The sequence below is a fragment of the Phalacrocorax carbo genome, chromosome 1, assembly GCF_963921805.1.
Source record: "Phalacrocorax carbo chromosome 1, bPhaCar2.1, whole genome shotgun sequence".
Classification (NCBI taxonomy): domain Eukaryota; kingdom Metazoa; phylum Chordata; class Aves; order Suliformes; family Phalacrocoracidae; genus Phalacrocorax; species Phalacrocorax carbo.
The window spans coordinates 211140066-211151782 of NC_087513.1; the positions used below are offsets into that span (position 1 = coordinate 211140066).

Sequence of the window (11717 nt, forward strand, 5' to 3'; positions counted from 1 at the left end):
CATTCTTTTAAACACTTGAACTAAATCCTTAGAAAATGTGCTGGACAGACAGCCTTGAAAAGAGACATAGTGTTAATTTACCAAACCAAACCAATACAGAATTTTAAAAAACCTAAAAAACTAAAAACCCAAACTTTTTCAGTGATGGAATGAACTGAGTCTTTCATTAACTCAAAAAAAAAAAAAAAGAAAAAAATAGAAAAAAACCAAAACCAAATATACAATATCTTTTTTCCATTCATATGAAAAATCACTTTTTCATTTAATTGTCTGGTCCCACAAGTCTGTGGGACTTGTCAGTGGGACAAGTCAGTGACACCTGAATTAAACATGGAACCTCTGTACTGAGAGATCTGGCTTAAACCACTACAGGGGTAAGCGGAAGCTGGCAACAAGAATCTCTGAAAGGAATAATTGTTGCAGAATGTTCAACATTTTGATGATGGAAATTTATTTTTGTAGCTAACAAACCCAACAAGTTCAAGCCAGACATCCTCCCTTGGTCTGAAGGTAGCCAGTTCTGCGGTTTACAAGCTGGAAGACACAAGTCCAGGTCACAGGGACGGTTCTGCTGCCAGTGCTCAGTGCTGCAAGCTCAGGAGTCGGGCAACAAAGAGCAAGTGCTTTAGGTTTTGTGAATAAATTGGGATTATTTTATTTGGTGTCTAGTCTAGATTCATTAGTGTACATCTTTGCAAGTTGTTCTCAAAACATAAAAGCTTTCAGGTGATAAAATCTGGGATTTTAAGCAAACCACAAAACACAGCTCCAAAACAAAACAAGATGCGACACCAGTGGCAACCATTGACAGTTCTTAGTGCCATTACTAATGTTAAGGATAATAAAACAACAGATGAGATTGCCCAGGAAGTATTAAAATCTCTGTCCTAGGAGAAGGTCTTTAGCTAGCCCTGCTTGTGTCAGAGGACTGGATGGCCACTTGTGGTATCATTCAATTTTCTTTTTTTTTTTTCGTGCTGTGATTGCCAGATGCAAGTACCAAAAAGCCTGAATCTGACACCTTGAAATCATGAGATTTAAAACAGAAAAATACATTTTTATTTCCATTCATTCGCCTTCTGGGTTTTAAACCTTTAGAGTTTCCACCTCTAAGCTCGCTTTTGTAGCAACAAGGGTCAAAAAGCTTTTGTGGTTTTTTTCCAGTGAAAGCTGATCATCTTATCTAAGCCACCTGACACCAAGAACTGGGGGTTTCAGTGAAGCAGCCCCTGTTACAGTGAATCTTGTCAGGCAACACAGAGCTATCTGTTTCCTTTCTCACCAGTGGCAGCTACTGATGTATTCATAATTCTGTAAAAGGCAGAAGGATGGAAGGAGAGCTGATAGCTTGGGGAGAGGACAGCATGTTGCCTCTGAGTGTTGGGAGGCACAGTGGGAATGTTCTTCCTTTTCAGAAACTCCTGGTGCTCCCGCTGGGATGGAGTCTTCACCTAAGCTTTTATTTATCCTGAACTTTTCCCTAATGATAAAATAATGCCACATATTAACGTGCTTTATGCAACAGTAAAAGGAAGAAGCTATTCTGGGAACATGATCAATTAAAAGAAACTAGGAGACCGTAAGAAGTCCTCCCTGACTGATTCAGCATTCCCTAAGTCCTGGGTTCAGAAATGCACGGAAACATGAAGGAAACGAAAAAGGAGAGGAAGACTCTGTACAAACTAATATCTTAAATCTATCTTAAACTTACAGTTTGGCTGAAAAAATGTCAGTGGGATTTAAGATTTGGCAAGGTAAATCGGAAATTAATTTTATTAGATGGCGTCTTTCACCTTATAGAGTTCAAAGGAGGGTCTTTAGATCCATTGTACATGATCTGCAAGGGCATATTCACTCCACCACAACATTTATGTCATTTTCTATAGACTGGAAATACTGCAAATTCCAGGCTAAATTTAATGACCATGTGTTAAAGATGTCAACTTTTTAAAAAATGTTCATCTTTTGCAGTTTAAATAGCATTCATCTTTTACTCCCTTTTTATTATTTATAAGATCTGAAGAATAAAACTGATGTATTTACTCCCTCTTGACATTAAGATGCACTTTTCCAAGAATGAGAATGGCAATTATTTGAACAAATCAGACAAATGGATATTCAAATAAGGGTAATTACCAGATGTGAGGCCAAAATGACCATAATGTTGCTCTGTAGAATTCATATTTATCAAAGTAAATTTTTAAAAGTCTCAAATGTTCTGAAAAAGGACTGGTTTTATTGTATTTGTGAAAATTGGCATAAACAGGTGCCATAAAAATTTTGTACCTTTAAAGGAAGTAGAGTTACTCCAATGCACAATAAAGCAAGTAAGAGCAGATTATGGATCAATACAATATAACATCGCCAGTGCAGCTATTTAAATATGGCACCAAAACAAGATGAGGACATCAACTGTAATTTATTTGGCTTCAAGCCTTTGCAACATGAAAGTGTTCTGAAACTAGATTTTTGCCATTATTCAGCTCAATTACATATGTTAATATGATGTTCCCACATGCATCCAAATAGCAGGTCACCTACAATTCACAATCCTATCTCATTCCAACATCAAAGTTGGCAGCAAAGACTGAATATCTGGAGTTGAATATTTGAGGCTCGTATGCTTGACTTTCAGATCATTTCAGCCATTTAGCAGCGCATCCAAGAAACAGAAGAGATGGGAGGAAAATCCTGCGTGTAGATGGAGTTGCGAGCCCTGCTCAGAGCAGCAGCAGTAGTGAGAAGACAATGAGTTTACATTTGTCGTTGCCCAGAAGACCCTGGGAAAATGTTATTGGAAACATTCATCACCGATTCATGAAATAAATAAAGTGGTGTCTCCTGATAGATACAAAAAGGCACTGGGCCACATTCTTCTCCCAGTTATACCATCATAGAAGTAGACTCATCCCCCATCCCAAATCCAGTTACTACACATCTTGCCAAACTCTGAAGGCCAAAGACAGTTGCAATTGCTGGTCCCCACCACACCACCAGACACCCAGAAGTGAAGATAATCACAGCTGTCTTTTCAACCTTCCTCCTTATTTTCTATTGGAAAGCAACATCAGGGAGTAGAAATTGGATGTTTAGCATGATCCTGCACCAAGGCTTTGTTCAACAGTGCTGCAAAACTGCTGATGAGTGCTTTTCACTGGTATTGCGTCAACGGGCACCCGTGGGTGCCTCTGCTCTGCTCCAGGGCAGGTTGAGAACATAGTCTCAGATCCAGCACAGCTTGTGGGAGCCAGAAGGACCGTGAAAGAACACGAGGTGAATGAGGCCACAGAAGGGTTCCTTCTGTGGCCTCATTCACCTCCTGTTCTTTCTACATATAGCTTTCTCCACTAGCAATATGGGAATGACAGCTTGCATATGTTTCCGCAGCTCCGCTGTGCTCCTTACTTTCTGCAGCAGCCACCCGCCACCCCTCACTGCTGCCCATGGGTGCTTGGGGTGCCTCCTTCTGCCCTTCTCCACGTCACAGATGGGGGTCCCCATTTCGTACGCCATCACACAAAAAATGACAGCAATGATGACAGCAGTTCTAACCATTAGTTTGCCTTATCGTTTTACACAGCCTACAGGTGTTCTGGCTACCCCAGGCATTTTGAAAGTCCTACAGAAATTATGAAATTCACCAAAAATAGACCAGAATGGGTAGCAGCTGTGCTGAACCCCAATGTCGGGACTTGCCCCAGTAGCTGCTCCTTATAAATACTATGACCATGTGCAGATGCAGTTACAAACATGCGGTGAGCTGCCTCTCCTGTAGCAACAGAAAGGAAGTTCCCTGACTATCTCCCTGTCATTTAATATTAAGTTAGTTTTCTAAGTTTGAGGACATCTCAAAGAATTGTCCAGCTTATCCCTACCCTAGAGCTTTAAGTTGGGAATTGTCCTTAACCTGGGAAGCATCCTTAACCGCAAAGCCCTTAGCCTGCCACCGTTGCTGTAGATAAAAAATTGTTTACATGCACATTTGGAGAGAATTATTTAGAAGGACCATTGCCAGACAGTCAGGTTAGATCTAACATCAGTGTAAGAGTGCTGAATTGGGACCAAGGCATTATTATTTTTCAGGCCTAGAGATGCAAACTAAGCTAGGTTTTTCCCCAAAAGAGCCACAATAAGCCACAAGAAACTTGCATCTCTCCAATCAGAAACATCATGACTATCTAAACTACATCTGATTGGCCTCTGTAAAATCCTAGGACCCATATAATGTCCCCGTTTGTTTTTTATTATTATTATTATTCTTTAGTTTACAGAATAAACTGATAAACTGAGAAAATATGTGCAATATACCATGCATTCTGAAAGTGCTCTTGTAGCTAGAGATATTAATAGACACTGGCATAGGCTAAGATAAAATGTGAAATCGTTTTCCTTTGCTAGTAAAAATAAGTAAATTACATATCATTTAAGAAGTGATACAGAAACAAACTGCATAATCTACAGAAAAAGAGAACAAAATGCTCATTGAAGCAAAGCTTATTTATCACTTTATCTTGCAACCTGACACAGTACATGCTCAATCTATTTAATTACAGGAACAGAAAAATAGCAAAGAAATATGTACACATAACAGCAATGTTTCCAGTCCTACCTTGGTCGTGACAATGCACAGACAATCCATTCTGTAAATCTCCACAGGAGTGTATGTAAATCATAAAAACAAATCAGCAAGGGTGAGGAAAGGCTTTTGAACAGCATGAACAGAACCGGAGGCTTGAATCTGCACAGCCTGCTTTTCCAAGTGGGGCCCTCATAAGAAACTCGAGTCCTCCTCCACAACGCTAAAGGCAGTCATGATGCTCACAGGGATCAGAAAACCCACTAGAAATCGTCTCAAGCAAAACTTCCAGGTGGCTTATCAGGCTTGATTGCTGCATTGTTCAATCTGTGATCAAAATATTCTGTTGAATGGTATGCAGCCTTCTAAATGGGAAGATGAGAACCACAACAAGCACAAAAGAGCAAAAGCATCACGTTTCAGCCCTGGCTCTGGTTTCACAATTCTGATCTGCTGTTTCAGTATACCCATAAGATTTCCTTTGCCAAGTCTCTCTCTCCCTCTCTCAATCTCTCTCCCTCTCGCTCTCTCCTTCCCTGTCTTTTTTTTCCTCCCCTCTCTCGCTCGCTCTCTCCCTCCTCTTTTCTACTAACTCCGAGCAAGCACAACACACACAACTATCTGGCCCATCTATCACAGTGCTGTCATTTCTTTGCCAAAACAACTGCTTTGGGTTGTAAGGGGTTTTATTAAGAGCATGATTCCTACAAACGCATATCGCTTGAAGTGCATGATTGAAACATTAAGGTGTGTGCAAGAGCTCATGCGTCACATCTACAATCACTCAGAATTACTAGGTCAGATTCGGACTCAGGAAGTGAATATAAATAACAGCTCAATAAGGCGAACTTTCAGAAAGTATAACAGAAAATAATCAGTCAGGGGGAAAAAAGGGAATTGCATATTTACACACACATGCAGGTCTGTGAAGCGCAACAGTGATATAATTATAGTTTACCATCCACGGGAAAAAAAACCAACACATTATATACATTATTCAAAGCTACAGAGGGGCACCTTTTTTCCCCCAACTTATGAAAAATACATCAAAGCTTTAATTAGAAGAAAGCACCCCGAACAACAGAGCTTAAAAACTCCTTAAGTTCTCTCCCAAACTTTTTCTGCATCTTTGACAGATTTGCAGAGTTAATCTATTTATCTCATAGTCTGTATGTTTTGCTCAGAATTTGTACAGACTGTTTAGCCCCCAAAGCCCTACCTTTCTTGCAGTGATGCTGGTGCAGAGCTTGCCTTTCAGGTGTCTTACATGAATCATTCTGAGTTAGAAAGCTTGCTGTCAGCTCTTAAAGTCTTCCCTCTCTTACAGATAGAGGAAGAGAGAGAGAGAAGAAAGAGGGAGGGAGAGAGAAAGAGTCACAGAAGGGGAAAGATATGTAAAATGAAAGCTCTGGCCAAAGAGAGAAGAAAATCAATGCTCCTATTCACTGGAAAAAAAAATACAGCCAACTGGACTGTTGACAGCAACAAGAGGAAACGTCTAGACACCCATACGTTACAATTCACCTTTTCAACACACTGGACAGCACAATTCCCCCTGGGTGCTTTGCTGAGGATATCTCATTCTCACTCAGAGCTAAAATATGTTTTCAATAAAATAAGCCTTTCCAAGAAAATAGAAGGATATTTAAGAGTCATCTCTCTTCCATAAATTACTCAGGTTATAACCCTAATATTCTTGTGATTGCTAAAGCAGCAAGAGGCTCAGTAAATGACACACATTATTTTGCCAAAATGAGGTCACTGCTACCAAAGTTACAAAATCCATAGTGAATCAGATATGTGGTCAGAGGGCAAGCAACCCTCCCCCAACTATTAAAGCCTTGGTGGATGTAACATCTTAAAGAGAAAGTCTCCAGAGCACTTACGACTGTGTCTAAAACTTTAACTCACTCGGAGCAACCACATGTGTACAAAACAAACTTGATTTGTGTTTACAGGCTGCACTGGAACCTGCATGTTTTCTCCCTGCTGAGGTTTAGTCCAGTAGCTAAACATTCAGACAAGTTTATTAAACTATAGATTATATGAAACAGGGAAGTTTTCAAACATCCTTGGTGTAAGAACCAATTAACCATCTACTTAAGGACAAATTAACCCGTTAAGATGGTCTAACCTAAGGCACGCTTGTGCTCTAAGCATGATAGGGTAAAAAGGAATTCTGTCAACTCTAAAATCAGGAGATATTTTAACACTTAGATGTAAAGCATCCAACAGTTTGTTCTCTTCCAATTGGTAGATTCTAACTGATCTAGTAAGGTGTGAAACATTTCCATACATATAATTACCTAATAACTTGGCTGTAAAATTTCGTATCATACACGAAACTGGCATATGGGGTTATATTTTGGAATTGGTCTCCAAGTGCATGATCTGTAAAAGCTTCAACTTGCAAGTAACTCTACTCCTGTGAGCTGGTCCCAGTGAATTCATGATCCTACTTAGAGTTTATATGAAAAACAGAGGGTTTGAACCCTTTGAGGCTGCTTATGTGAACAACATGACTCTCATGTGGGTCTGGGAAAATCAGGTTGCATCGGTGCACCTGAAAGCTTCCTTCTGCACTCCTCCAATTTTGAGTGTCACCTCCTTCCATAAGACACACCAACGAGCACTTAACAGCACAGGATTTGCCCCTGTGCTACCCAAGCTTAGTGCATCGCTGAGCGGCATGGTCTCTGAAATGCTGCCACCTACTTTTTACCCTCAGAATCTTCTGTAGCCCCAGACAGCAGACCCATGCTTTTGGGGACATGGAGCACAGCTCCATCCTTCCACGGGCCCATTTTGATTGCCAGGGCTCCTGGTCATACCTTCTAACACACATCTATTGATGACAAAGTCAGGGCTGCGGTATGGGAACAGGTGACTGTCAATGGGTCTTCAGTATTTCTCCCAAATATACAGTTCCTCATTTTCATTAACTACCCATCCCAAACCCAGAAAAGAGGCTGAGTTGCTCCATTTTCTTCCTCCAACTAGATACTTTTCCCACTCATTTTTTCTCCCCAAGCATAAGATTTTCAAATCCTTGGCACTGCTTTACCCTTCATTAGCAACATTTCCTTCTGCTCTAATTTCTGCAGGTCATATTGCTGCTTAGTTCTATTTTTTCCTCTGCTCTTCCAGCCTTTGTGTTATCTGTACATATGATCATGATTGAAATCTACTATAGAAAGACTTGACCCAAAAAACAAACAAATTGAGAAGCAGCCATCTGGGGTGAAAAGAGATGGCTTACAGTTGCTCGTAGTTGATTTAGATGGTCAAAATTATCCTCTGTGATGAGCTCTGAATCTCAGGAAGCCTTAATACAGGAAGAATAACAGTTATTTCCCACTGTGACACCAGTGGCTCTGTGGACCACCATGGAAAACCACTTACCCAGGTGACTGCTTCTTTCTCTGATTTTACCAAGGCATACAATGACAATGACAATTTTTAAGTCATACAAAAACGAACAATATGAGGTGAGTGGGTAAAATGTGATGGGCAGTATAATGCAGTAGTTTAGACTGGGCAATGTAATGCTCCTTTCTGGCATTAAAATCTTCACTGTATCCAGGTGCTTCCACTTGGATGACCAAAGCGTAGGGTTTAATTAGGCAGTAATATTTAGAACCAGAGCCTGTAACATCCAGAGGAACTGAATATTTGTGAAAGCAAGCTTCTGTAAAACCTAAAACCAATAGAAAGGATTCTATGGTTTTTTTATTTCAATCTCTCATGACACACCTTTTTCAACATTTCTTAAATTCTTTTGAAAACCAAATATTATAGAGCAAAATCTGCAAAGAGAAACCAATTCCTTAAAAAAGCAAAACTAGCTTCATTATTATCTCTAATTCAAGTAGTAGAAATTACGAAAAAACAGAGTACTAGGTCTCTAAGTTTAGGAGTAGACACTAAGAAAGGAGACATCTACCAGACAGCTAACACAGCATTAGTAATGTCAGCGTCTTGCAAAATTTAGCCAGTGACTATTTAGAGCTCTATGCACCTACACAGGGAACACATAAACACACACGTCCTCTTACAAATGTGGAGAAAGATTTATTTACTCCTCATGTATCTTAAATTGTGTACTATGGAGTACTTGTTGATGGTATTAAATTGCCAGTCCTTCACATGGGGTTATATTCTCTTTCTTCTTTTCAGGTACTATGTTGCACCCAAACAAGCTACAAATAAATACTTTCCTGACTATGTCTCTTCCAAGGGCAATTGACATAGCCATGTACTTATGTCTTTATGGTCAGCGCTCATTTATACCACTTAAGCCCAGTTCCAGCTAGGTTGCTGTGCATCACAATTGGTTAGTTAGTGCGTTAACACCAGGATGCAAGTTATGTGAGTAATTATATGCTAGAAGGGAAAAACTCATGAGACAGCCTCTTTATTAGGACTGTTTTGTGCCACACAGAAAACAAATATGAGAAACTACTTATCTTGCAGATCCTGGATATGTAGTTAGAAGCTATGTTAAAGATGAATTGTTAGAATAAAACCTGCTTCAGCCAGGAAGAGAAGTTAATACAAATTTCAGAAGGTGTGAAGTTCTGTATACCTTAGTTGCTAAGAATTTTAATGCAGTTCCCAGACTGAACCAGAAGCCATGAGTGCTGGTGTTAATTTACAGATCAAGAAATTAGCAATTCTACCCCTCCTGACTGCAGCAGCCCTAACAGCAGCAGCTCTTCAGCTGGCCTCAGGCCCATGAGAATCTCAGGCAGAAGCTATAACAAGAATCATTCCCTTCTCCTGTGCATGGCAAATTTCATTGCTATTTAGCGCAATCAGTGTTGGAGTCCTGACCAATTTCTCAAAAAAAAAAAAAAAGAAAAAGACAATTTTCTGTTCTATAGGGTAGCACAGACCTCACCACCCTGAGCCCTGCATGTAGATGTAAAATGGGCACAGGGAGAAAGAAAGGCTGGACAGGCAGGTCTACTCTTTCATGATAAGGACTCCACATCCAAGTGTCCATGGTGGCCCCAGGCTCAACAGACAGAGAAAAGTTTGTTTTCTGCTTCACAGCTGTGGAGGGGATCCCCTCTCTTCCTGCCCCAAGCACATGCCCAGCTCACCATCTTTTTGTTCAGTATGTGGGAGCTTACAGCGCTTTAGCCAAGCGCTGCCCCAGCACTCAAAAGCAGGAAAAAAGCTATTTTTTGTTTTTTAAAAGACAACATGCATTTTGCAGGCCCTTTTTGCTGAGGGCCTTATTTTAATACCTGGCCCTTGGCTGCTGCACCTGATGGTGTGGAGTCACTTGCCTCCAAGGGTGCCCAGTGGGACAGCAGTGTGGTTGCCTCCCTTCTTCTCCAGGATTCAGTGTAATCAAAGGAACGCAGGATGACAATGGAGAGAACCTGAGGAGGTCTTCATTCCAACCTCTTGCTCAAAGTAGGTTCAGCAGTGAAGTCTGATTAAGTTATTCAGGCCGTTATCCAGTCTGGTCTTGAAAATCTCCAAAGATGGAGACCGTGCAACCTCTCTAGTAGTCTCATTCCCACAAACTGCCCAGCGTATGGGCCTATGAGAAGAGGGTGAGGGAAGCTGGGAACAGAGTATGACTTGTAGGGTTGTCTGAGATGCACATCCATAATCACAAGGTGTGGAACAGAGGATGGGGGAAGGTTCCTGAGACATCCTTGGATAATCTACCCTTTTGAAAGCTCTGTAACCTCCATTAATTTAAAACTTACACTTCATATTTTATGTATCTATTATTTCCCATATAAAGCTATAGTTGTTTTCTCTTGCTTTCTACAAATCCCTTATTCAGAATGAAACAGAAGTGCTTTAGTTACAAATGCTCCATTGGCTTTATGTGGGCTGGGATGCTCTGCAATAGAAACACAAGGTACTCAAGGGCAGTATGTTCTGAAGTGGCTCTCAGCTCTCAAGACTCATGGTGAATGAAGAGTTCATTTTCATTCTTGAACATTCTGCCTGGGGAAGTAAATCTAACAACCGATTGATCATCAGCAACTGAAAAGCTCTGGTGCATATGTTTAAACATGTAGCCAGTCCCAAATAGCTATGTGTCACTGTCATAGTAGCGTGCCACTGACACTCAAGCGCAGTCACTTGAAAAAGAAATCAGGCAAAATGACTCTTTCGAATGAACTGACACACTAAACCACAAGTTCCAGGAAATGAAAACAAAATATCTGCTATCCAATAGTACTGGGAACGTAATACCACTCACAGCTCTGAATGGCTTAGAGTTTGGCAATGGAACTGCCAATTTTTGGAGTTTACTCTCATGTAGGCTTTGTGCTGGAGAGCTACAAACAGCATGAAAATGGAGTATGTAGAACTGCCGATGGAGAAACACCGAGTCCGGGAGTTTGCAGTATCACAGCTCTAGGGGAGATGGTACATTGTTCAGTTGGGCATTCATACTGGAAATGATGTTGTGAAAATGGGCTGAGATCCACTACAACCCATGATTTCTACAACTTCCTCATGGGTACAATGTATTTAGGGCATATATTAAGCTTATGATCATTCCTTGCTTTGGAGAAATAATTTCCTCCATAAATATGGGGCAAATTTCAATGAGTAAACATGTTTTTGTATTTCAACTCTCAAGCAGCACCATCGCCCTACATGGTACAAAGTTTTCTGATCAACTGGGAACACAGCAACACAAGAAACTCAGAAAGTTACACTAAACAATTAGTTCTTTAGACCTTGAGAAGTTAACAAAGAGAGAAATCAGGCTAGGAATGTAACCAAAGCCCATGGAAAAGCCTTAGACAAGTGGAATAATCTGCAAGTTTCCACTGTTAGAAACAGCTTTCGCTGAAGTCTACGAGGTATCACATAAGCATGCCAACTCAGTTAATGTCTGTTTTCTTCTCATCGTGTTTCCAGCTTGCTAACTTTAAAAGCAAACTTAATAATTTTCTTTCACTTAGAAAAGAAAAAAATACACAATGACTTCAAGGCTGAAACTCTACATAATAATATCTAAGCCCAAGAGAATTGCTCCAGCCAAGTTGTGAACCTGTGAAAATAATGGAGATATTACAATGAAACTTACAACTTCACCACTGCACTCAGCAAAATTGTAACAGAGAGTAGTGTAACATACCCCCTTACCACAGCCATG

The 11717-nt window shown here is 40.4% G+C and overlaps 1 protein-coding gene across 2 annotated transcripts in view; it reads right to left on the bottom strand.

The window, feature by feature from the left end:
- DLG2 (discs large MAGUK scaffold protein 2) overlaps positions 1-5084 on the bottom strand; it is an 883409-nt gene extending 878325 nt beyond the window's left edge. Inside the window, exon 1 of one of the 2 annotated variants that reach the window (XM_064441431.1) lies at positions 4610-5084. In XM_064441431.1, coding sequence (XP_064297501.1) covers positions 4610-4639 — 30 coding nt within the window. In that variant the 5' untranslated portion in view covers positions 4640-5084. The remainder of the gene's footprint in view (positions 1-4609) is intronic. The other variant, XM_064441436.1, reaches the window with a different exon arrangement.
- Positions 5085-11717: the final 6633 nt, after the last annotated feature.